The 26,960-nt window shown below is 46.7% G+C and overlaps 1 protein-coding gene and 1 long non-coding RNA gene across 3 annotated transcripts; one reads left to right on the top strand and one right to left on the bottom strand.

Moving 5' to 3' along the window:
* Nucleotides 1–369: 369 nt before the first annotated feature.
* Nucleotides 370–19,066, bottom strand: FAM240A (family with sequence similarity 240 member A). Of its 2 annotated transcripts, XM_041761695.1 has the most exons (3): nt 18,941–19,066; nt 8,413–8,558; nt 370–3,990 (listed from the first exon to the last, which is right to left on the bottom strand). In XM_041761695.1, the coding sequence occupies exons 2-3, from the start codon at nt 8,553–8,555 to the stop codon at nt 3,858–3,860; spliced, it is 276 nt and encodes a 91-aa protein (XP_041617629.1). In that variant the 5' UTR covers nt 8,556–8,558; nt 18,941–19,066; the 3' UTR covers nt 370–3,857. The 2 variants fall into 2 exon arrangements, with proteins under 2 accessions (XP_041617629.1, XP_041617628.1); XM_041761694.1 differs by lacking the exon at nt 18,941–19,066 and having other exon boundaries at nt 8,413–9,027.
* Nucleotides 4,706–9,159, top strand: LOC121494784. The gene is made up of 3 exons (XR_005988869.1): nt 4,706–5,037; nt 6,738–8,570; nt 9,023–9,159. It is a non-coding gene; the product is annotated as an uncharacterized LOC121494784 (long non-coding RNA).
* Nucleotides 19,067–26,960: the final 7,894 nt, after the last annotated feature.

Genomic DNA, 26,960 nt, shown 5'->3' with positions numbered 1-26,960 from the left:
TCTTCCAGCCCATGAACGCAGAATGTTTCTCCATCAATTTGTGTCATCTTTACTTTCTTTCAGCAATGTTTTATAGTTTTTAGTGCATGAGTCTCTTGCCTGTTTGGTTAAGCTAGTTTCTAAATATTTTATTCTTTTTGATGCAATTGCAAATGGAACTATTTTCACAATCTTTTTCAGGCAGTTCATTGTTGGTTTACTAGAAATGTAATTGCATTTTGCATGTTGATTTTGTATTCTGCAACTTTTCTGATTTCCTTTATTAATAGTTCTAACATTTCTTTTGTGTATGTTTGTGGAATCTTTTCGGTTATGTATATATGGGGTCATGTCATCCGTGAACAGAGATAAGCCTTTTATTTCTTTTTGTTGCCTGATTGCTCTCGCTAGGCTCAGTACTATGTTGAATAGAGGTGGTGAAAGTGGACATCCTCTCCTTTCAGAACTCCATTGACACAAAGTTTAGATACTTTGTTATTGCCCACAGGTCCTGAGATTCTCTTCCTTTTTTAAAAAAGAAAATTATTAGGGTGTCCAGCCAGCTTAGTTGGTAGAATGTATGACTCTTGATCTTGGAATCATGACTTTGAGCCCCATGTTAGTCATAGAGATTACTTAAAAAGAAAAAAAGGGAAACTGTTTTTCCTTGTTGTCCAAATTAGGTAATTTTATTAACTGTCTAAGCTTGCTAAATCCTTTCCTCTGTATTTTCCACCCTACTGTTGAGCTTATCCAGTGTTATTTTTGTTGTTTGTGGATTTTAGTTATTGTATCTTTAATTTCTAAAATTTCCATTTGGTTCTTTTTTTATATTTTTCATGTCTTTGCTGAGATTTTTAAACTTCTCCCATTTGCTTAAGGAGTGCTTGTAATTGCTTGTTGGAGCATTTACATAACTGCTTCAAAATCCTAGTCTGATAATTCTAACATCTGTGTCATCTCTGTACTGCTATCTGCTGATTATCCTTTTTCAACTCGGTTGAGATTTACTTGGCTCATGTTATAAGTAATTTTGGATTATATCCTGGACATTTGGAGTACAAGGTTATGAGACTCTCCCCTTTTTACAAATCTATTTTAGCAAGCAGTCAAGCTATTTATATTAAGAACGCATGTCCTGGCTCACTTTTGTGGGCTATGTTTTAAATGTCAATTATTTTTCAAAGCCTTTGCCGTGCTTTTGTGATCTGCTGCTTGTGTGCTACTCAGAGGCCAGCCTGGAATCTGGACAGGATCCCACACCATAGTAGAGCTCTCAAAGCTTTTGCTGTGTTGATCCCGGTCAGTTTTATAAATGTGATGTATCCAGGACTTGATATTCAGATTTAAAACATCCCATTCTGTTGTGAATTTGTTGTATCTTCTCTTCCTTCCCAACCCCTAAACTTCATATGTTGAAGCCCTGAGAATTCATATGATGGTTTTTGAAAATGAGGCCCTTGGAAGGTAATTAGATTTGGATAAGATGAGGAGGGTGAGGCCCTCATGATGGGATCACTGTCCTCATAAAAAGAGGCCCCAGAGATTACTCCCCACCCATTCCTCCCATCCCGTGTGAGAACACTATGAGAAGATAGCAGTCTGCAAGGCAGGAAAGGACCCTCATCAGAACTGACATGCTGGCACTTTGATCTTGGACTTCCAGCCTCTAGCTTCCAGGACTGTGAGAAAATGGCCCTGATGCTTCTCTGCCCCTTTCTTTCCAGTCCCAGAAAAAGGGACTTGCCAGAGCACCAAGGCCTTAGCATAGACCTTCTTGCCTCTCAGGAGGCATCTGCGGATGCTCCTGTCTGGCCTTCCCACCTCTGTCCTCCTGCCTTTCAGTGCAGGGTAACCCTCCAGGACCAAGGCCATTGTGGCCCTCCCCTGCCAACACCCTTCGGTGGCTTCCTGTGCCCTTGGGAGAAGCTCCAAGTCTCCTGGCCAACAAGACCTTGGAGGGTGATTTCTGCAGACTCACAGCTTCTCCTCATTCCCAGTCTTACGTTACTATATGTATTCCCTTAAGGCCACCAGGACCCACCATCCCTGTATCTTACCTTCATCAGGGTCACATTTATGTTACTAGCCTATTCTTAAGCCCTCCCTAGGCCAGGATCGGCCCCCTAGAGGGTGGGCAGCTTTGCCTGCTATAGCTCCCAGTGTGAAAGTCCTTTATGCCCAATACCCTTCGCTTTTCTGTTGTCTTCTCAGACTGTGGCCTCCAGAGCCTGTGCTTCTGGGTTTCTCTGCAGTTCTCTGGTTGCCTAGTACAGTGCCTGGTGTGTGGTCAATGGGTCAATGAACAAATCTTCACCTGCATTTGGATCCCATTGTAGTTCATGATGGCAGGACTTTGCATCTGAGAGTCCCTCACCAGCAAGCCCTGACCTCTCTTCTTCCTCTATTTAATTCCTATTTTCCTCCTACTCAACAAAAATTCCTCTGCCATCACAACACTCTCACCTGAACCCAGCTGGAATTTGTAGTGTATTAGCTGAATTGAATCCCACGTTAAGGGCAGCCCGGGTGGCTCAGTGGTTTAGTGCTGCCTTCAGCCCAGGGCGTTGATCCCGGGGACCTGGGATCGAGTCCCGCATCGGGCTCCCTGCATGGAGCCTGCTTCTCCCTCTGCCGCCTGTTTCTCTCTCTCTCTCTCTCTCTCTTTCTCTCCCTGCCCCCCCGTGTCTCTTATGAGTAAATAAATAAAATCTTAAAAAAAAAAAAAAAAAAGAATCCCACGTTAAATGAAACCATAGAGGGAGGAAGGGCTCTGAGCCCTCTTCACTGAATCAAGTGAGCATGGGACCTGGGGAAATGCTCTCCCAACCCTACTCGCCTTCTGGTGGCTTCCATTGCCTTGATGAAGCCTCTTGGACTCCCTGAGGATGTGGATGGAAGCACTGTCTGGCACATCAGGGTGCTCAGAGGACTGGAACAACACACGTGCCGCTGCCCAGAATTGCCTCTGCCTTGCTGTGTGTCCTGGTGACATTGGTCCTGTGCATGTAAGGCCTGCAGCCTTCTAGTACTTTACATGGTCTCTCGGAGCCCTTGTCCCAGCTGGAAACTGGGACATTTCAGTTTATACCTCAGGAAGTAGCAACCCTACCCTGGGGACCCAAGACATGGCTGGGAAGTGACTATGACATTTCAAAGTCCAGAACGTATATATGGCAAACACTTTGTTGGGGGTGGCCAGATATACTTTAGCTGAGCTGACAGAGAGCTACCCAGGGCAAGTGTGTTGGAATTTGAAATAAAGCAACAAAACACAGAGCATGTACATCTGTGGTGGCAAGGCAACCAAGCTTTATTAAAATTATCCTGATCTGATTGAACAGTTCTTGGCAAACATGCTTTGAGGAAGCCAATTAAATTCACATGAAGGAGAAATAATATTAAATCAATTTCTTGACAAACATTTTTATGACTATTTACAGTATAGCTATTTCTGCAGATGGGGGCATTTTTCTTCTCACAAAAAGAAAACAAGAGAAAGGATCATGAGACACTGTTTCTAGGAGAGATGAGAAATGACACTTGTGGGCAATGTTACAGTGTGACCATGAAGATCAGGTCCTTCCCTGACAACCCCCCTCCCAGCATGTGCTTAGAATTTAAAATATGTAGATTTGAAAGTTAGAAGGTAATTGTATGGAGATAAAGTATGCTACATGGATGCTAATCTCATCTTTAGAGGCACTCAGGCTAATATCCTGGCCCCCACGTGGAGGTGCCTGACTTGGCTAATAATGCCCACTTGGCATCGAGGAGGACGTGCGGGTAGATCCGTCACGGGTCAGTGTAGTGTGACATCTGTCTGGCATAGCTCAGGGACTCGGGCATTTGCACTGATTCCTACTGGCAGAGCCACCTTAGTGCTTTGAATCCTCTTGTGTCAGCGAAGTGAGAAGCTCCCGGCCCATGTTTGCCCGCTTTTCTGTCTCATCTGGATTGTTCCGCAGCCTCAGCTTTGCTTCCAGTCTCTGCCTCCATTCCTCTCTGAGCCTGAAAATAGAAACCACAGAGCAAGCAGAGCACCCATGTCCATGGCATTTGGCTCAGGGATGCTTCCTTCCTTTTTTTCCCCCCTAAAAGTGTGTGTGTGTGTGTGTGTGTGTTTGTGTGTGCATTTAGGTTTTAAAAGGTATGCAGGAAAAAAAAAAGGTATGCAGGGGGACACCTGGGTGGCTCAGTGGTTGGGTGTCTGCCTTCAGCTCAGGGCATGATCCCGGGGTCCTGGGATCGAGTCCTGCATTGGGGTTCCCTACAGGGAGTCTGCTTCTCCCTCTGCCTCTGCCTGCTGCTCCCTCTGCTTGTGCTCTCTCTCTCTGTGTCAAATAAATAAATAAATAGAATCTTAAAAAAAAAAGGTATGCAGAGGACTTGAAATTTAAATATATGCATATTTTATACTTTATAGGTATATATTTAGCTCTCACTTCTGTTCAGGCTATTCTAATATTAATCCTTCTAACTCTTCCTTTGAGAGAGCAATGTATTTAAAATACAGGGAGAGGGGATCCCTGGGTGGCTCAGCGGTTTGGCGCCTACCTTCGGCCCAGGGTGTGATCCTGGAGTCCCAGGATCGAGTCCTAGGTCAGGCTTCCTGCCTAGGGCCTGCTTCTCCCACTGCCTGTGTCTCTGCCTCTCTCTGTGTGTCTCTCATGAATAAATAAATAAAATCTTAAAAAAAAAAAATACAGGGAGAGGAGCCCTGGCTGGCTCAGTTGGTGGAGCACGCAACTCTTGATCTTGGGGTTCAAGCCCCATGTTGGGTGTAGAGATTACTTAAAAGTGAAGAAAAAAACCTTGAAAAAAATTACAGGGGGAAAAAACCTCTGTCCATCTAGAATTGTTTGTTCACTTGGCAAAGTTATTTTTCAAAAACAGGTGAAACAAAGATGTCTTCAGCCATACAAAAACGGAAAGAATTCATCACCAGCAGCCTGTTTCTATGGGACACGTTAAAGGGAATCTGCCAAGGGAGAATGACACCAGATGGGAGATTGGGATCTGCATGATGGAGGGAAGGGCACCTGAAAAGGCAACTGTGTGGGTATATTAATAATTTTCTCTCCCACCTTGAATCTCCTTAAAAGATAATCAGTGCCTGAAAGCAAAACTGTTAATGGTGTTGTGTGGATCTGTACAGAGGATCTGTAGTTTGCACCAGGGCACAAGGGCCAGGTGGGGGGGGGGAGAGTGGGTTTGTGCCATTGTGAGGCTCTCCCACCTATAGGAGACCACGTGCACGTGCCACTCGATGGCATACTGCGACAAGGGTCGTAAAGCAACCCCTAAAATAACACCAAGAGATACTGTGAAAAAGCCAGCAGAGGAGATGAAATGAAATCATGACAAATATTTAATTCACCCCAAAGAAGGCAGAAAAGAAAGGAACGAAGAACAGATGAGAGAACAGGGGGACAAATAGCAAGATGACAGATTTAAACCCAATCACACCAATTAGCATCAACGATGTGAACCACTCAATTAAAATGCAAGATTGCCAAATGGAATAAAAAAAATATTGAAATAGATGTTGCCTGCAGGAAAACCACTTTTTAATATAAGACAGCAATAGGTGAAAATTAAAAGAGTGAGAGGTTGATTGGACACTTAGGTAGTCAGGGCCAGGGTCCCCAGTGAGAAAACAGGGAGCCGGGGCAGCTAAGACAAAACCGGCCTAGCATGCTGTTTTACAGCTTAGACAAGATCACAGTACCATCCCGTCGAGCAGCCTCTGCAGGAGTGACTTTTGCAAAACATCCTGAAACAAAACAATTAACCACAAAACATTGGTCACTATCACAAGTTGAGGCCGACTCCACACGTCAGCCCAAAAGACCAGCAACCTGTGAACAATAAACCGATAGGTAGACAGGTGCGGGATCAAAGCCCTCACTGGCACACCTGAGCAGCCAGTCCACAGGGGGCCCACACTCACGATGCTTAAGATACTTCCTCGAAAGAGCTTATTAAAACTCCTAGATTTGAACTCCAAAACGGCAATCCTCTCAGGTCCCATCCCTCCCCGGGAGCTTTATACTATCCCTCACTAAACTTCGCTTTGACTGCCCACCACTCCTGCGGGGAGCCTGCTTCTCCCTCTGCCTAGGCCTCTGCCTTGGCCTTGGTCTTCGAAGCAGCATGACCAAGAGCCACGGACGCTAAGGGAACAAAAGTCCTGTAACTAAAAGATGGGAAAAGACTCCATCTCAACCCCAATCAAAGAAAGCCGCGTGGTCATAGTAATGTCCCACAGGGCGGATCTCCTAGGCAAGAACATTACCAAAGGAAGACGGTCATTGTGCAGTAAGGGGGTCAATTTATTGGGAGGATATGATATATCAAGAGAATATCCAACATTTGTACAAAAATGCAAGAAATGAAATGAGACAGAGCTGTAGGGAGAAACACAAATCTGTGTCGAGAGAACAGGCAAGAGATCGGTAAGGTTGTGGAGTGTTCGAGCCACACTGCTGAGCGCTGCCCCCCACCCCCAGGGAGCCGGGGACTGTCCTCAGCCTCTCCTCTGACTGCCTGTGGTAAAGTAACAAGGAGAAACCGAAGGCCCGGGGAGAGCTGCCAACTCGCCCTGACCTCAGGGCCCGCCGTCCTCTGGCGTCTTGTCTCTGCGGGGTGCCGTCCTGGACTAGGTGGGACGCAGGGGAACCGACCCCAGGCATGTTTTCCTGTCCTGGCCTTGGAACAGCCTGATGGACTGGGACCCTCTTCTCCATTTTGTGCAGGGACAAGATGGAGCAGTGGGTGAGAGCAGAGACCTTCTGGAAGGGGCCACCCGGTTCAAATGGGAGAGGGGAAGAAGGATACGTAAGTTGGAGTCTTGCCGTCCCACCAGCCAGAACGCTTATTTCCTGTTACATGCATAGATGGGCCCCGTGCACATATGTTTTCATGTTTCAACAAAGTGCAGTTTGTTTCGGAGCTGATTTGCTCACCCCCTTGGGGTGCACCTCACTTTCTGCGTCTTCTTGGAGCAGTTCCACTGCATCTAGGACCTTCTGGGGGTTCCCCGGGGAGACACACGCATGCATGGTGGGGTGGGACACATGTATGCACGGCATGGGCAGCATGCTGAGTGGCCTGGCCTGGGGAAGGAAGATGATAGGGACTAACTGAGAACTAACGGACCGTGCACCTCAGCTTCTCGGAGATTCCCTGGAGGGGACTCCAGAATGTGGCCCTCCAGCAGCTGGGACAGGCTGCTTCTCCTTGCCTGCGGCCAGGAGAGTATGGCTGAGCAGCTCTCCATGTGTGGCCGAGGCCGGGAGGGCGCTTGGAAGGCAGCAGTGAGTTCAAGTCATGTGGATCGGTGCATACCGTCAGGCCAGCAAGCGTGCACCGGCCGCGTGGGGTCTCGGCCAGCACACAGCTGCCCCACCACCCCTGGCCACACACAAGCTGTGCCCTTTGCAAACAGCGGCTGCGCTGTGCCACGAGGGGACAGGGGACCCAGATGGGCCTGTCCCTCACTGGCTCCCAGACGTGGAGGCAGTGTGTGAGGGTGTTGAGCTGCCACCGTTCCCACAGCCACGGCAACCTCCGTTTGCCCAGTTGCATTACTGCTCTGCAGTGGGCAGACTGGCGCGGCTACAGCAGGGATGCGCGGCAGAGGGGCGACAGCCCATCGGCCCCGCTCAGAGAACCTCAGAGGGTGTCCTGTGTCTTCACCCAAATGAGCACTGAGAATCTGCTTTTCACGGACACATCTGCCAACCTGCTCCCCAAATTTAGTGTAACCCTCACGCCCTAGAAATGGTGACAGAGGGAGAGATTTTTCCATCTATAAAGATATGAATCAAAGTGTACGTTTGTTAACGTAGAAGAATTTTTTAAATCACTGCCCACAACTATAGGTGGTGGCAGGACCATATGCAAGGAAAATGAAAATAATTTTGTTCTCTAAGATGCCCATCTGGCATTCTTTTGGGGAAGTCAGTTTTGTTCTTAAAAAAAAAAATAAACAGGGGTGGCAATGCTATGTCCATGTGCCTTCATGGTGGAGACGCTGATGGTGGTGAGGTTGTGCATGGAGGGATATAGGGGAAGTCTACTTTCTGCTTAAGTTTGCTGTGAACCTAAAACTCCCCTAAAAAATGAAGTCTATTTTTAAAAAAGACTTAAGTTATTTATTTGAGAGAGAGAGAGAGAGAGCTCATGTGCACACATGAGTAGGGGAAGGGGCAGAAGGAGAGGGCGAATCTCAAGTGGCCTTTGACTTGGGGTTCAACCTCACACCCCCAGGGCGGAGCCCACTGGGGGGCTCAAACTCACAACTCTGAGATCATGACCTGAGCTGAAATCGAGAGTCGGATGCGTCACTGACTGAGCCACCCAGGTGTCCCCGAAAATAAAGTCTGTTTTTAAAAACTAGTTTAAAAAATAGACAAACGAGCCACATACTTTCTCAGGGCACTCCGTCCCAGGCGATACTCCTCGGATTCCCGGTAGTAGGTCTGCTTGCCAATCTCCCGTTCCCAGAAGCGCTTGAGCTCGTGACAGGTGTTCCGGCAGAAGATCTCCCGGCGGGCGTACTGACTGTTCATCCCCTGAAAAAGAAGGTATCAAGTGAGCCCCTTCAGCCTTCAGCCCCCTTAAACGCTGGGGGGTACAGGCTCTTTTTTTTTTAAAAGATTTTATTTATTTATTCATGAGAGGCAGGGACACAGGCAGAGGGAGAAGCAGGCTCCATGCAGGGAGCCCGACATGAGACTCGATCCCGGGTCCCCAGGATCAGGCCCTGGGCTGCAGGCGGTGCCAAACTGCTGAGCCACCCGGGCTGCCCGTATAGGCTCTTTTGAACCCAGTCCCTGCCATTTATTTGAGGGGGACCCAGGCCAGCTGCAGAGCCTCAGTTGGGATGACAGCATGATCTGGCTGCTTGTCATCAGGATACAGGGATGGGACTGCAGAAGCCCCAGTGGAGCGGGGCTTGGCACAGGCACCTGGCAAATACCTCTGACCTTGCGTCCTCCTCCGAGAAAAACGGGCCTTCTCAACTTTGAATCCCCAGGCAATGCGTGCCAGGCATCTGATGTGCGGTCCACTGCGTTACCCGAGCATCCCCACGAGTGGGCATTACCTTCCTCATTTTGTGGGTGAGACGTGTGCTCAGCCAGGAGACTATGGCCGAGCAGCTCTCCACGCGTGGCTGGAAGTTACAGAACTTGCCCGTAACTCCCACGACTGCAGAAGGCAGGCCGCATGCTTCGGAATGTTTTCAAGCCCTGTGCTAAAGGGGTTTGTCACACAAAGTGGCCCCCGTGCCTGACACACCTGGAGCAGGTGGCTCGAAGGTGCATGCGTGTGTGCATGAACTTTTGTACGGGACTGTACGTGTCAGACACTCAAGGATGCTCGCTGATTTACACGAAGGAGCTCTGCCCAACTCCAGACCTCAGTGTGTGCAGCGGACAGGCCAGAAGCAGGAACCGGAGGGGCAAGGGGTGCAGAGAGAGGAGCGGTGGGCTATTGGAAATATCCGGGGAGAAGCTGTGACCGGGCAGCAGAGGCCAGGCTAATGGAAAGTGGACGGGTTCACAAGGCATCTTGGGGGTGGCCCACCCCACCTGCCAAATGTGGGTGAGGGGTCCCCGTGGAGACTTCAATGACTTTGCACAGATGGGAAACAGCAGAGGAGGGAGCTCCTTGGGCAGTGCTGGGCAGTCTGAGCTGCCCGGGTGCGACATCAGGGGGAGGTCCTGAAGGGGCGTCTGGACCCAGGGCCTGGCACTCAGTGTGCAGGTCAGGACCACAGCTCTGTCGCAGATACCGACGGGGGTTTCAAGCCAGATATTGGCTCTGCACCTGTTTGTCCATCCACTTGACACACCTTCTGCTTGTCAATAAATTCTCCAGGCCTCAGTTTTCTCAGCTGTGAAATTTCTCTGAAGATGAAATTTGATCACGAATGTGAAACTATCTAGCAATGTATAAATTTCTGAATAAATAGAACTTGTGTAGTTCATAAACCTCAAATTGTACAGGGCTTAATACGATAATTAACGGTGAGTAATAATAACCTCCTCCAACTTTCTATAGAGATGAAGTAATTGCACTTCTCTTTCCTTCTGGATCGGTGGCTGTTGACCTTGGCTGCCCATTGGAATCTCTTGGGGAGCTTTGTGAAAACCTGACTCCCGGGCTTCATCCCCAGGGGGTCTGATTTGAGCAGCCCACTGTGTGGCCTGGGCCTCAGGGTTTTTGAAAGCTCCCCCTGTGATTCCAGCGTGTGGCCAAGGTGCAAGCTGCAATCATGGACCGTGTCCTCCTGTGTGCTGGGCCCAGGAAGGCTGAGGTGATGAGGGCTGGGCATAAAGGCATAGAGATATCACGCTCACAGCCATCTTGCAAAGTATGCACTTTCCTCCCCCATTTTGCAGGTAAGAAAACTGAGGCTTGGGAGTAGCAATTTGACTTTATCAAAGTCATTCAGGTGGTAAGTAGGACCGCTGTCATACTCATGACCCAGACTCTATCCCCTGCTCCTAACTGTTCCCTGTGGTGGAGGAGAGTGACTTTCTTACCTCCTGGATGTGCTCAGTGATCTCGTACTTTCCTGGCAGAAGAGCAGAGAGCTCATTGACTGCAGCAAGCCCCCCACCCCAGAGCAGAATTTTTCTGAAATAAGGATTTTTCCTGTTTTATTGCAATGTTGTAAGCATGCAGCAGTGCTCGATAAATACCTGTTGAATGAATAAATGCCCCCCTCGGCCTCCCAGTTATCTTTATCCTGAAGAGCTGGCCTGGCAGTGGCGGTGGCATAGAGGGGAGGCGTGTAGGGACAGTGTGAGGGGCATTCCCATGTCACCTTGCCAGGCCACTGGCCCTGGTAGACCGGGACTGTGTGTATTGCTGTAGAACATGCTTCTCAAGGAGGGCAGAGGAAAGAACTCTCTGGATTCTGACAATTTTGAGTTCATATGAAGTTTCTGGCATTCAGAGGAGAGTCACTTTGGGGAGGCAAATGCTCATTAGGTTTTTTTTTTTTCCACAAAATTTGGAGGGCTCATTTTTACTATGAAGGTTTTCATTTTTTTGTTTTGTTTTTGTTTTTGTTTTTTTCTTATTTAGGAAAATAGAAGCCTGAGCCTGAACACAGACTATGTACAATGTCAGGGAACTTTACAACTGTTCGCCTGGATGCACTAGCTGTGTTCAGGTCTGGGGGCTGCCAAAGCTATAGACTTGGGAGCCGGGTTCGGAGAATTGCTGAAAACAAGGGAGGCACCAAGCACATGATCACATCGATCACATCAAGGAGAGACCAGTGGAAGGCAGGCAGCAAGCTGTGGGAACCACTCATTCTCCGTCTGCTTCAGTCATTCTTTTGGGCTGAGCTTCTGGGACACCAGGCCAGGGGAGTCACCGAGAGCAGAGGAGGTTAAGGAAGACTCACAGACCCAACACCACGGGCCAGGCGAGCCTCATAAGGGAGGGAAGCACCTGTGCCCCATAGCAAGCTGAGGGCTGAGACCACTACAGAGTCCGTTCACATCCTACCCATGAGCATCAGAATGCTTTGTCTTGGACCCTGTTGGACCCTGGAAAGAAGAGTTTGGGCCACATTGGGCCCGTTTGCAGCCACGAATGTAATGTACCCTATACCTCTCTTACAGGTGTATTCACACCCTGTGCCCCAGGGCTGGCCCCCAAACCGTCTGTAGATAGCACACCTGTGCTCTCCAGATGTCCTCAGGGTGCCCTGCGCTCTCCAGCTCTCTCTTCTTTTGCTACAGAGAGCCTCAGAGTCTCTCAGGGCCTCTCCCTTCCCCAAGCCACACTCTGTTCCTGGTTTGCTGCTCTTCCGTCATCCTGTCCTGGCAGCTCCTGGAATCGGCTATTCGTGAAATCTCATCTTGCCTGTAGCAGGTGTGCAGGTGCACCTGTCCTGCTTGCTTAACACAGTGTGATCCCTGCTCACCCCCGGGGCCCAGATTCACATCCAATAAGCGAATGGTCACCCTGCCGGGGTCACCCCAGAGCTTCGGGATTCTCTTTATGTGTTTTGCACCTCAGTTTTGTCGTCTGTAAAATGGGATTGTGATGAAGATTAAATCAGATCATGTTCAAGACAATGCCTAACACAAATGTGTCAAGCGTCACGCTGTGTGCTGGGCTCTGGCGAACCCAGTCCTGGCTCTCTGACTCTGATTTTCTCAGACTGTTGTCTGAACAAGGACATCATTAGCCACAGCTAATAGAGTATAATTGACAACCCCAAATTAAGTGTCACTTTTCCTTATTTGTACCTAATTTGAATGTTTGGCTTCTTGAGTATGTGGTTGAGATTCATTTAGCTTTGTCCTGGTCTTCTGGGCACTACTTAGGAACACTTAGATAACAAGGCAGAAGTGTTTCAGGTTTTCAGATTGGACAAATGTTCCATATAGGATGATGCTCAGTGGAGCACTCGATAAAAACTTCTGACTGGTGTCATTTTTTTTTTAAGATAGATTTATTTATTTTAGAGAGGGAGAGAAAGCACAAGTGGGAGGGGCAGAGGCAGAAGCAGAGGGAGATAGAATCTCAAGCAGATGCTGCACTGAGCCTGGAGCCCGATGCAGGGCTCTATCCCACCACCCATGAGATCGGGACCTGAGCCGAAACTGAGAGTCGGATGCTGAACCAACTGCACCATCCAGGTGCCCCTGATTCGTGTCATTCCTATTTCCTTTCGCCTCTGATACATCAGAGATGAGCCTTACCATGACCATTCACTGGAAGGTGCCCCACTTGTGTAAGAAGGAAGATGCCTGTTTTCCCAAGGAAGAGCGGGGGTCCCACTGGTTTCACCCCCATGATTGGCATCCACCTCCACTTTTTTTTTGTTTTGTTTTTAAGGCTTTTATTTATTCATGAAAAACACACAGAGAGGCAGAGACATAGGTAGAGGGAGAAGCAGGCTTCCTATGGGGAGCCCGATGCAGGACTTATTCCAAGGACTCTGGGATCAGGACCTGGGCCAAAGGCAGACAGACGCTCAACCACTGAGCCTCCCAGGCGCCCCTCCAGCTCCACTTCTATCTCTGCTGTGTTATTTCACAACCTAACTAGCTGTTTTGCTGGAAAATACCGGTGGCACAATGGCAAAAAGAAGCAAGATCTGCTCTAAGAAAAAAATGCATTTTGCTGTTAGACAAATTACCCCATCTTCTCCCAACCTGTTCCAGTCATTGTCCCCAGTATGACCAGAACCTGTAGCAGCTGCTTTCCTCAGTCATGTAGCATCAGGGAAACACAGTTAATGACAACTTTCGGGAAAACATAAAAGTAAAAGAGGAAAGAGGAAGTTAAAGATATCTAGGGCTCTTAGGGGAGTCAGCTGAGTGCAGAGTCTGTTTGAGATTCTCTCTCTCTCTCTCTCTCTCTCTCCACCTCTGCCCCGCCCCCACCCCTGAATTTTCTCCCTCTCTCTCAAAGAAATAAATAATCCTTTTTTTTTTTTTTTAAAGGATGCCTGGATGGCTCAATGATTAAGCATCTGCCTTTTGCTCAGGTCATGATCCTGGGGTCCTGGGATCAAGTCCTGCATCAGGCTCCCCTCAGGGAGCCTGCTTCTTCCTCTGCCTGTGTCTCTGCCTCTTTCTGTGTGTCTCTCATGAATGAATAAATAAAACCTTTAAAAATAAATAAATAAATAAATAAATAAATAAATAAATAAATAAATACATGCTATCTGGGACTCCTAAGCTCCCAATCCCCAAGGGCTGATACCTGGCTAATACAGGGTCCCTCTTCATCATACAGATTCATCACACCAGCACTTCCTGTGACAGGAGCTGGGATGGAGGATGGGGCACAGGAGGAGCCACCAGACCTGGTCTGAGGGGTTCAGGGTGCTTCTCGGGGGGAAAGGATGTGCAGGGTGAGTGGATAGGAGCCCCTAGGGTGCAGGAAACATTGACACCGCAGAGGTCTGTGATGAGAGCCCTGCAGAAGCAAAGTGGCAGGAACAGAGGTGTGGGGTGGTCTGGGGCGGGGGTGGGGATTGACTTCAAAGAGGTACAAGGACTTTCTAGGATTATGGAAATGTTCTATATCCTGTTTCTAGAGATAGTTTGTCAAAATGAATCAAGCCGTACACTGAAATCGGGTGAATTTTATTGACATAAGTGTTATCTCAATAAAAGCAGAGAAGCAATGTCTTCTGTCCTTGGACTAGAGAGAGCTCCATCCAACTTCCCTGGTCCTAACCTCCCCCGAGACACTGCCAGCACCTCAGTGTAGGGGTTAACCCATTCCTCCACGGGTAGCAGATGTTTCTGTAAGCATTTGTGGTTGGGTTTCCAGGCTTCTAAAATGAAGACAACTACTTTGCAGAAATGCGATGAGGAAGATATCCATAGTTGGAAAGGCCTTTGGACACACAAAGGATTGTCCTCGATAAACAAATGGCTCTATCCTCTCCAACTCCTTGACCAAGAACACCAGCCACTAGTGCGCTCCCTTTAAGAACATCTGTAGCACTACTTCTAGCCCATTGCCACCAACTCGGAAAAGCCATAACTTCTGTAACAGGAACTTTACTTGACAAAATCAATTGGTGTTTAAAGAGAATGACAGCACGGGACACCTTCACAGCAGGTCAGTTAAACAAACTGAGTTGAACTTTTACCCATCTGTGAGCCTTCTGTGCTGCATGAAGGGCCAACTAATGTTAGTGAGTCCACTAAAACAAAGGCACACTGGTCTCCCATGAGTCCTGATGCTGGACAAACAATCTAATTTTCCAGATCTGGAGTTACTCAGGGGATTAAACCCAAATTAAGGAATATGAGCTTTTTTTTTTTTTTTTTTTTTGGTCTTGTTTTGTTTTTAAAGAATTTTGGCTTAGACTGATCATTCCTATGACCCTTGGCTGGAGTGGCTTATTATATACCAGCCAACCACACATGCCACCAGCCTATGTCTTGTGCATCCAACACCTCATAGGAGCAGCTATTTTGTGATGATTTTCCACAATGTTTCAAAAAGCTTCATGGAGATCATGGCTTGAAATAGAACACCAGGTTCTAGTTCCAGATAAATGGAGGAAGCACACTCTCCCTCTGTCTTTCCAAAGAATGCAGCTCCAAAGACTGGACCAAGGCACAGGGTGGCTGACTGAAGCTTCCAAAAAGTAAACAGCAGCAGACCGGAATCCCTATCCTATCACCTTTGAATGGTGCCAAGTTTCCTATTTTTACTCTGGGGTCTTCATTTCAGACTCAGGGCAATGGGGGGGACCCAGAAACCAGACACAGCCAGAGAGAGCTCTGTGTCCCCTGACTCTAGGGAGAAAAGACAGTCGCAATGCTCAGGGAACGAGGGAAATTATATGCTTTTTCCTTTCTCTAGTCTCTAGAAAGTTCTGAGGGGCGAGAGGCTCAGCAATGGAATTGACCCGGTGGCAGCAGCAGGGCTGAATAGACACAAAATCGGAGGATGGCACAACTTGCTCCGCTAGGAGGGGCTGTGGGCTTCTCGGTGGAGCGACCCTACCCCCTCCACTGCGTGTCTTCTCTCAGCACCCCCTGCACTTGACTCCAGATGTGAGTGTAGCACCAGAAGCATCCAGCAGACCAGGTAACCAAAGCCCTGGTTTCTGGCCAAAGGACTGCAAAGGGGAGTCCAGGGAACTGGAAATTACCAGAGATAAATAGCACGGAAGGAGCGGACCTCAGGAATGAGACCCCTAGGAATTGCTTACAGATGCCTAAGCTGGCCTCTGGGCTGCACACATGTGGATCTGACCCAAACAAAGCACTAGCAGAGAGAAAATCATTACAGACCTAGAAAAATTGAACAACATCACGAGCCAGCTAGATCTAAGTATAATTTATAGACCTCTCCACCCAATGATGTCAGATTAGATTCTTTTCTAGTGCTCACGAAGCAAACCACAAAACAAATTCCTAGAACTAATTCCCAGCAAGGGTGCAGGACATGAGATCAATACCTAAAATCAGTATGTGCTAGCCGTGAACGACTGGAAACTGAAATTAAAAACACAACACCATTTACAATAACTTCCCTCGAACAAAATACAAAGGTATGCATGTAACAAAGCATGTACAAAATATATTTGCTAAAAACTGCAAAATGCTGAAGAATGAAATAAAAGAAAAAATTGGTAAATGGAGAGACCTATCATGCTAACGGGTTGGAAGACTCAACATGGCAGGGATAGCAGTTATCTCGAAAGTATGGTGTAGACTTGTTAACAACTCTAATAAAAACCCAATCTGAAAGTTTTATAAAGACAAACCAATTCTAGAATGCAAATGGAAATGCAAAAGGTATAGAGTAACTAAGCAGTTTCGAAAATGAAGAATAAAGTTGAAGGAATCCCACTATGTGATTGTCAGACTCACTACCAAGCTGTGGTGTTGGCAAAAAGTGTCAGCAAAAGTCATTGGAACAACAGGACACCAATATGCCAAAAACCAAAAAAACTTCCTCTGCCTAAGCCCTGGAACTTATTAACTCAAAATGGACCACAGATCTACCATAAAATCCCAAACTGTAAAACTTTTAGCAGAAAACATAGGATATTTTTTTCTCCGTGGCTTGGGGGTAGGCAGAGTTATTAGTTATGACATCAATAGCACAATCCATAAAAGAAAAATTGACAAGTTGGGTTTCATCAAAATTAAAAATTTTTGCTCTACAAAAGACACCGTGAAGGGAATGAAACCCAAGATACAAACTTTAAAAAAAATCACAGAGATGACAAAGGGTTTGTATCCAGAATATATAAAGAACTCTCAAAATTCAACAATATGGAAGCAAACAATCAATTAAAAGATGGGCAATGTGCTTTAACAGACACTTCATCAAAGAGTATGCAAAAATATCAAATTAAACATCAAAAACATTAAAAGATGTTGAACCCCATTAGCCACTAGGGAAATGCAAATTCAAACCAGATGGAGATCCACCATACCCATTAAGAATGGCCCAGATAAAAAAATCACTGACAATATCAAGTGCTAGAGAGGATGGGTGTGGAGCGATTGGAAGGTTCGTACACTGCTGCTGGGATGCGACGTGATACAGGTATTACCCCAGAAACCAGTTTGGCAGTTTCCTACAGAGTTAAACATATACAGCAAACCCACTCCCAGGTATTTAGCCTAGAGAAATGCCCGCTCGCGTTCTAGCAAAAACCTGCACACCTGTACACGGTTCTCTTTCTAACCGTGGAAAAAGTGGAAACAACCTAATAGTCCTTCAGTGAATAAATGGATAAAACCCAGCAAACATCCATACAATGGAATACTGTGAAGCAATAAAAAGAAGCAAGCTATTGACATATTCAGTAACTTGGATGAATCTCAAAGGCAACATGCTGAGTGGAAGGAGCCGGTCCCAACAGACCATATTCTCTATGATTCCATTTATATAATGTTCTTGAAAAGACAAAACTATAATTGCCTGGGGTTAGTGGAAGAAGGCGAGGATAACCACAGAGGCATGGCATAAGGGAGCTTTGCGGGGTGATGGAATTGTTCTGTGTCCTGGCTGGGATGGTAGTTACACAGAGCTGTATGTTTGATAACCTCATAGAGCCCAGCATGCACATGAGAGTCATCTTTTGCTGTAAAGGTAAAAATAAAAATTTAACAATAGGGGGTTCCTGGGTGGCTAAATCGGTTAAGTGTCTGCCCTCAGCTCAGGTCATGGTCCAGGGTCCTGGGATTGAGCCCTGGACTCCCTTCCCTTTCTCCCTCTCCCTCTGCCTGCAGCTCCCCCTGCTTGTGCTTTCTCTCTCTCTCTGTCAAATTATTTTTAACGATTTTAATTACTTATTTATGAGAGACACAGATTGAGAGGCAGAGACATAGGCAGAAGGAGAGGCAGGCTCCCTGCAGGGAGCCCGATGTGGGACTCAATCCCAGGCCCCCAGGATCATGCCCTGAGCCAAAGGCAGACGTTCAACTGCTGAGCCACTCAGGCATCCCTAAATTTTTTTTAAAAAAATAGGACAGAATTGTCTTTAGTAAAACGTATCTTGACTTTTTGTTGATTTGATAAGATTCAGTCATTGATTATGTAAAGATTATTTACTATCCCTGAAACACCGCTGAACTCTGACAATTATCCCATGAGCCAGCGGCAGGGGCATCACTTAGAGGTTGTGGGAAACATAGAATTTATCAAGACCAGAATCTGAATCAAAAGCTGCATTTTAACCTAACCCCTAGGTGATTCACATGCATATTAATGTTTAAGAAGCTCTGGTTTAGAATTACAGGACCCCAAATCCACTAAGTGCTCTTGAGCCTCAGCCTCCTGAGAAGCCCACCCTGGCTCAGCATCTGTTTAATCATTTCTTTTTTTAAAAAATATTCAATTTATTTATTCATGAGAGACACAGAGAGGCAGAGACCTAGGCAGAGGGAGATGCAGGCTCCTCATAGGGGGCCCTCTGCGGGACTCCCCGGAACCTGGGATCATGCCCTGAGCTGAAGGCAGATGCTCAACCGCTGAGCCACCCAGGCGTCCCTGTTTAAATAATTTCTTGAGGGTATTGGTTCTGGGGGTTGTAGCATCTCTTCCTCTATAGGCACTGTTTTTCTTTCTAGTGTTTCATTTTATCAGAATTGTGTTAAGTGAACACTGGCTCTGATTTCTGGCTTTCTCACAGAGGTTAGCTCGTTTTGGATGCATCATTTAAATATATATATATATATATATATATACACACACACATATACACACACATATATATATATATACAGACACACATATATATATTACATATGAAAAGTCCCATTCAGATTTCCAAGTCCTTCCCAAGCAGATGCAAGGTAGAAGGGTCAGAGGGAAAGATGCACCCCAGGAGCTGAGAAAGACAGGCTCTTACAGGGACTATACCCATTTCGCTTTCCCTGAGAAGGGCAAGAGAACATCCATCCCAGGCACACTCAAATTCAACATCCTGTACCTTTGAGATGGAGCTGCTGCTGCCTCGATCACGATCACGTAGAAAGGAGGGCGAGTACCACAGCTCTGGGGGTTACGAGGCTGCCTCCTGGTCCCCAAACCTCGAGGTCCCAACCCTTTATATGCAGAGCAGAGGAGTCACAGAAAGGCCTCAACCTTTCAAGGTTACGTGCACCAAATTAGTAGCAGAGTCACCGAGGTCTCATTCCAGGGACACGGTGGCCTCCTTCCTGGTGAAAAATAGCCCCTAGCCCCTGCTCCCCCTACCTACCCCTACCCACCCCAGGGCATGCAGGCTTCTGGTCTGGCAGGCCCTGCGTGACCATGACTTGGCTGGAACCAGAGTTACAGTTCAGAACATGTTCTGGATTATCCGGGAGCTCACACCCGCAGTGCATCAGGCAAAGCAGCCGCCCCTCCACCCCTCAGAGGGTAAAAGAGCCTGGGATGGCGTGACGAGTCACACTTAGAGGTCACTTTACAGGATGACTTAGAGAGGCGTGTTGTCCTTCGGAGCTGCTAATCCGTGCAGGGAGCTTGGTGACGACCTTTTACGGTCTGTTTGGTTCCCCCCCCAACCAGGGGGGAGCGCAGGAACTGGCCACTGGTGACTCTCTTCCAGTGAAGGGCACCAAACCGGGACAGGCTTCTCAGCTGAAAGGGACCTTCACGCCATTTCATTTGTGTCCTTGAGTGAAACATCTGGGATGGTCCCTGCCTGAGGACTGTCTGGTCGTTATCCAACTCTGCTGGGTCACTGATACGCATGCTTATAACCCAGTAATCCGAGTGGCAGTGTGGAAGCCCAACCCTGCATGCCCTGCGGGTCTCCAGAAAGTGAAGCCAGGTAGGATCGTGGGCCTCGAACCCGTGGAGCTATTTCACGAAGGCTTCAACCTCCTCATGTGGATGCCCCGGGGGAGCAGCGGAGCAGCCGCTGAGGCTTCTCATGGGGAGAGAGGGTGACAGGCCACCCTTCCACGCACCACCTCTTCACAATGACACCTACAGCAACCCTGACATCTCCAAAGCACATTTAAAGACAAAATCACCCATTTTGCTTTTCATGTGTTTCTGCTGGTAAGTGTAATATCGCAAGCAGAGAGGATAGGATGATAAGGCTAGTAAGATATTTCTACTGCACATTTTTTAATATCCCCTTTCTTCTTTACAGAAAAAAAAATCCACAGGGACACCTGGGTGGCGCAGCGGTTTAGCACCTGCCTTTGGCCCAGGGCGCGATCCTGGAGACCCGGGATCGAATCCCTCGTCGCGCTCCCGGTGCATGGAGCCTGCTTCTCCCTCTGCCTATGTCTCTGCCTCTCTCTCTCACTGTGTGCCTATCATAAATAAATAAAAAAAAAATAAAGTTGTTTAAAAAAATGTTTTAAAAAAATCCATAGTGGAACTGCATATTAGGTGAAAGATTATCTTGAAGGATTTTTTCTTTTCCCACTGTTGAATGCTGGCAAAGCCTTTCTGGTTACATGGAGTTCCTCAAACTTTATTGAGGCCATTAGCATGGCCTTTAAGAAAAAAAACTTATTAAAAAATAAAAAGAAAGAAAAAAACTTATTAAGCTTCCAATTGTTGCTGCCCCCCCCCACCCCCCAGGCTCACAGGAATCTGAAAATCAATTTAATCCTCTAGCATGGAATTTGGAAGTGTCCATACTTGGTTTACTTCAAAGAACAGACATTTGTGATTTTCCCAATTCAAGTGAAGGATGAACTGACAACCTTCTGAATTTCCAAGTTTTCATCCTGTATTTGTGATTTATTTAATGGACAGACTCCTCCTAAAGGGGATCTTTCCAATCAGATTTTCTTTCTTTCTTTCTTTCTTTCTTTCTTTCTTTCTTTCTTTCTTTCTTTCTTTCTTTCTTTCTTTCTTCTTTCTTTCTTCTTTCTTCTTTCTTTCTTCTTTCTTCTTTCTTCTTCTTTCTTTCTTCTTTCTTTCTTTCTTTCTTTCTTTCTTTCTTTCTTTCTTTCTTTTTTTATTCACTTACTTAGTTATTTATTCATGAGAGACACACAGAGAGAGGCAGAGACACAGGCAAAGGGAGAAGCAGGCTCTCCGCTGGGACCTGATCTAGGACTCGATCCCAGGACCCCTGGTATCACACCCTGAGCCAAAGGCAGAGGCTCAGCCACTGAGCCACCCAGGCATCCCCAGATTCTTCATTTGAGTGAAACCAAGCATCTTATTGGGAATGAGGGTGTGCCCAGGATCCATGCCATGTACATACTTTCTCTGGGAAATGTAAGAAGATTTCAGAGAGGGGCACCTGGGTGGCTCAGTGGTTGAGTGTCTGCCTTTGGCTCAAGCCATGATCCCGGGGTCCTAGGATTGAGTCCCGCATCAGGCTACCTGCATGGAGCCTGCTTCTCCCTCTGCCTGTGTCTCTGCCTCTCTCTGTGTCTCTCATGAATAAATAAATAAAAATATTAAAAAAATAAAAAAACTTCAGAGACAGGAAGAATCTTGTCTTTGGCAGGGACGGGGGCAGGCTGATTCTGGCCACATGTGCATCTGGAGCCAAGCTCACTTACTTGGACCTGTTGCTGACCTATTTTCTCACACTTTAAGGTTTATGGTCGTGTGGGAAAGAGACAGAGATATTTAGGGCCAGGTCCTTTCTGCTCTAACACTAGTATTACTCATATTATAGGATAAGAAATGTTTGGAGTTGAATTTAACAAAGCTCATAGCATAAAAAGGGGCCTGGGGACGAGAAGGCACCACTGTTTTCCCAATTAGGAGGCTTTTACCTATGGGTTTTTGTTTTTTTAAAAATAATTTTACAAAATTTTGCATCTGTCACTTTGAGGCTTAATTTCAAATTGTTCTGATTAATTGGAATTAGTCATCCCCTGGCACTGGGCTCCTGCTGAATTACAGGGATCCTACTGGCATGGGGGCTGAATGGAAGGAAGTGGCCAGGCGCCTTGCTCCAACCTAGTTCTGGCGGATGGACATTCCTTGTCTGATGCCTGCACCCAGCTGGAGCAGAGCCCCTTTGTGGCTTTCCTGGACAGGGGATGTGGTTGACTTTTCCAGAACTAATCGATATTTCTGGCTCTTTTCCCTTTTCTGGACTTCCTGCAGCTGGGCAGAGCCATGGGACTCACACTAGCCAAAGGCTTGGAAAAGAAGTAACGCTTGTTGCTTCCAGGCCAGAGCTCTTACAGGCTGGTGTGAGATTCTCCAAGCTGGCTCCTCCTATGCCATGAACCCCGAAACCCTGGGTTGAGACGGAGTTATAAGAAGATCGTGTAAGTCGAGGACATTGTGCTTGATCTTCGATGGCTGGAGAGTTGCCTGTACGTTTAGTGGGGTTTTGGAACAAAAGGTAATTCATTTCAGGGATTTTGGGGTTGCGTAGTGTGGCATACAAGCCCAGTCTGCTCTGACTGGTACATGCAGATGTCCAATGTGATTGTCAAAGATTCTCTGCTCTGGCTGAATCTTTTTTTAAAAAATATTTTATTTATTTATTCATGAGAGACACAGAGAGAGGCAGAGTCATAGGCAGAGGGAGAAGCAGGCTCCATGCGGAGAGCCTGTTGGGGTACTCAGTCCCAGGACTCCGGGTTCATGACCTGAGCCAAAGGCATATGCTCAACCACTGAGCCACCCAGGTGCCCCTGACCTAGCTGAATCTTTGTATGATTTGTGTTGTGGCTCAATCCTCAAACTATTATCTTGCCTGTTGATCAGGAGAAGATGGGAGGAGAACTTGTTACCATCGTGGTAGAGCTGTGATTACTGAGCCTGAGAACCACTGCCACTTCTTCCTTGTGACCAAAACTTGGTTTCTCTTGGATCATCGTCTCCAGTCACTTCAGGCTGCTCTAACAAAGTACCATGGACAGGGTGGCTTAGAGACAGCAGATATTTACGTCCCACAGTTCTGGAGACTAAAGCCTAAGAGCAGGGTGCTGGCGTGGTTGAGCGTGGTGCCCTCTCCCAGGTGGCAGACTGCTAACTCTCACGTGGTGAGAGCGGAGAGAGCAAGCAAGCTCTCCTGTGACTCTTACACTAATGCCATTCATGGGGGCTCCACCATCATGACTTCATCTCATCCTCATCACCTCTCGAAGGACATTCACTGGGGGTGGGTAGGGTTTCAACATTTTATGGGTGGTTGAGGGGACAAACATTCAGTCCATCACAGTAACATAGCCCTCTCCACACCACCATGCTGGTCCATGGCCTTGTGGCAACTCCAACCAACGAGATTTAAGATGGCGTCTCCTTGGAGTGGGGGCGGATCTGGTTAAGATTTCCTTTTTCTTAGGGAAGAGTCTTCTTTTTTCCCTTGGAATTGATTGTGTCTTCAAATGATTCTTGGAATGGCTCAGTCATGTTAGGACCACAACAGGAGCCAAACTATGGCTGAAATTGGCAGAGCTGAAGGAGAGACAGACACACGTGAATGAGGACATTGATGAGCCACTGAATTTTTTTTAAAAAGATTTTATTTATTTATTCATGAGAGACACAGAGAGATGCAGAGACATAGGCAGAGGGAGAAGCAGACTCTTTAAGGGGAGCCTGATGTGGGACTCAGTCCCGGGACCCCGGGATCATGGCCTGAGCCACAGGCAGGTGTTCAATCACTGAGCCACCCAGGTGCCCCCTTTTTAAAAAACATTTTTAAATTTTTAAATATTGATGGATGGATTGATTAATTGATTGATGAGCCACTGAACTGACCAACCCAGAGGCTCCCGACCTTAGGAATTCATGGTGCATGGGAAAAATCCATTTCCTTTATAGTTTAAGTCAGTCCAGATGTTCTTTCACATCTTTCTTCCTCAAACATAACCGATTCTTTTTCCTCTTCTCTGCTCCCTGAATTTCTTTCTCCTCCTTTTTCTGGTAAGGCTTCCACACACACTCAAACAGGCATATTGGGAAGCACATGGACTTGGAGGCTCTGCATTAAGACACCAGTTCTGTCGCTACTTGACCCACACTAGTTAATTTGTTTTGCTAACTCTTAGCTTCTCCACTGTAAAATAGGAATGATCAAACCTTTATTTTTTTTAAAGATTTATTTATTTATGACAGAGAGAGAGAAAGAGAGAGAGAGAGAGAGAGAGAGAGAGGCAGAGACACAAGAGGAGGGAGAAGCAGGATCCATGCCGGGAGCCCGACGCGGGACGTGATCCCGGGACTCTAGGATCAGGCCCTGGGCCGAAGGCAGTGCTAAACCGCTGAGCCACCCAGGGCTCTCCATGATCAAACCTTTAGACAGATATGATAATAGTAAGCTATTGTTTTCATTCGTATCACTAATAACTAACATTGATCAACCCTTTCTAGGAGTCTGGTGCTGTTCCAAGCTTCATATATACAACCCACCATGATGGATCATGTACACCTCTGATACGGTACTATCGTCATCCCCATTTCATTGATGAGAAACTCGACACACTAAGGGGTAAGCACCCTATCTAAGGCCTCATTGATAGTGAGTGACAAATTAGGGTTTGAGCCCAAGCAGTTTGACTTCAAAGCTCTATCCAATGTGAACTCCAGCCCTTAGAGGTGACCCAATTTCTGTGGGTCTTTGCCCTCATGCTTACATCATCTGTTCCCTGGTGATAAGTTACATGAGGAAGGGGGTTGAGACTTCATGAAAAGCTTCAGGGGTTGTCAGATTAAATGGGACGAGAAGACAACACTCAGGCCAGACTGCGCATGGGACAACTCCTCTTGGGAGCAGAGGTCACAGCTATGTCGGCAAGGAAACTGGCACTTGTTCTGTCTGGGGCTCGCTGGTTATTTTGGTTTGAATTTTTAGTTTTGGAACAAGTATAAGTTCACAGAAAGTTGCAAAGAAATGTACAGGCTGGTCCTGTGTACCCTTCACCCAGTTTCTGCCAGAGTTAGCACCTTGCATAACTGACTACAGCACAATAGCCAAACTAGGCAGCCGGCTAGGGTGCCATCCATGGAGCTTCTTCTTTTTTTTTTTTTTTAAGATTTTATTTATTCATGAGAGACACAAAGAGAGAGGCAGAGACACCGGCAGAGGGAGAAGCAGGGTCCATGCAAGAAGCCCCATGTGGGACTCGATCCTGGGACTCCGGGACCATGCCCTGGGCAGAAGGCAGGCATTAAACCGCTGAGCCACCCGGGAATCCCTCCATGGAGCTTCTTTAGGTTTCACTCACCTGCTGTGCATTTGTGTGTGTGCATGTGTCCATGTGCGCGTGCGTGTACACGTGCGGGTGTGTCTCTATGCAATTTCCTCACAGGTGTGCATGTGAGTGTCAGGATACAGACCTATTCCGTTTCAAGATTCCCCTCCCTCTACCTGCTACAACCTCTATCAACCACTAATTTGTTCCCCATCTCTATGACTTTGTCATTTCACGAACATCATATAAATGGAATCGTACAGCATGTAACCTTCTGAAATTGGCTTTCCGCATTCAGCATATTTTCCTTGCGATCCATCAAACTGGTGACTGGTGTATATCCAGAGTTTGCTTCTTCGCGTTGCTGAGTAGTATTCCGTGGCGTGAATGCATCAGTTTGTTTCACGACCTACCTACTGAAGGATGTTTGGTTGTTTCCAGCTTTGGGCTATAACAAATAAAGCTTCGGTGAACACCTGTGTATAGGCATTCTTTGTGAATGCAACTTTTCATTTCTCTGGGATAAATGCCCAAGAATTTGATCGTTGGGTCATAGCTAAGTGTCGGTTTGCAGGAAACTGCCAAATGATTTTCCAGAGCAGTGGTACCATTTTATATTCCCACCCTGTATATATTTTACTTAGTATCTTCTTTTTCAGTTGTCATGTCTTGCTTTCTTTCTAAAACTTTTTTGTTTTGAAATAAAAGAACAGTCGGAGGATTCCCATATCCTTCACCAAGATGGACCAAATGTTCATTTTTTGCTACATTTGCTATAGCATTTCCTACTTCTCTCTCAGTCTCCGTCTCTCTCTCATCTATCTAGCTAGCTATCATCATCATCTCTCTACTATTATCTCCTTTCTGAGTTGTTGGAAAGTAAGTTGCAAACATGATGCCCTTTTACTTCTAAAAATTTTGTATTTTAGTCTTTCCTGAGAATAAAGACACTTACATAATCACCATCTAGTGGTCAAAATTAGGAAATGTAACAATTATTATCCAATATACAAATGTTTTCCAATTTTTCTCAATGCAATTTATAGCAATTTCCTCCCATGAGATCCAGTCTCAAATCACACATGATATTCACTCGTTTTTGTCTCTTGAGTCTTTGTTAATCTAGAATATTCCCTCAATCTTTTGTTTGTTTTGTTTTTGGTCTTTCATGACCCTGACATTTTTTAAGATACTAGGCCTGTATTTTGTAGAATGCCTCACTTGCTGTTTGGTTTTGTTTGATGATCTTTCTTCCTAATGCTCCCTAGGATGAGTGCCATTCCCTCCAAGAGCTCACAGTGCTTTATCCATGACCTATTAGTCACCCCATCACTTCACAGCCAGAAGGAGTGTCAAGCAAGGGACGCCTGGGTGGCTCAGTCCATTAAGTATCTGCCTTTAGCTCAGGTCATGATCCCGGGGTCCTGGGATCAGCCCTGTGTCAGGCTCCCTGCTGAGCAGGGAGCCTGTTTCTCCCTGTCCCTCTGCCCTTCCCGCTGCTCATGCTCTCTCTTTCTCTCTCTCTGTCTCAGAAAAAATAAATAAAATCTTAAAAAAAAAAAAGAAATTGGCCCATGTGTCAGGCACATAAGATACAGATTGTGAATATCCATATAACATACAATTAACGTGATGTGATTGGAGCCACATTTGATAAGATATGTCAACATTCCTGGGTCTCATTTTCATAGGGAGGAGTATGGCCAATGTGGTCTTCCTTCTCCTTCCCCTCCTTCCCCTTCCCCTTCCCCTTCTTCCCCTGCCCCTTTCCCTTTTCCTCCTCCTCCTCCTCCTCCTTCTCCTCCTCCTTCTCCTCCTCCTCCTCCTCCTCCTCCTCCTCCTCCTCCTCCTCCTCCTCCTCCTCCTTCT

This window comes from Vulpes lagopus, chromosome 7, assembly GCF_018345385.1.
Source record: "Vulpes lagopus strain Blue_001 chromosome 7, ASM1834538v1, whole genome shotgun sequence".
Lineage (NCBI taxonomy): Eukaryota > Metazoa > Chordata > Mammalia > Carnivora > Canidae > Vulpes > Vulpes lagopus.
Note: the sequence above shows the minus strand (reverse complement) of the source record. Positions and strands in the feature narration are given on the sequence as shown.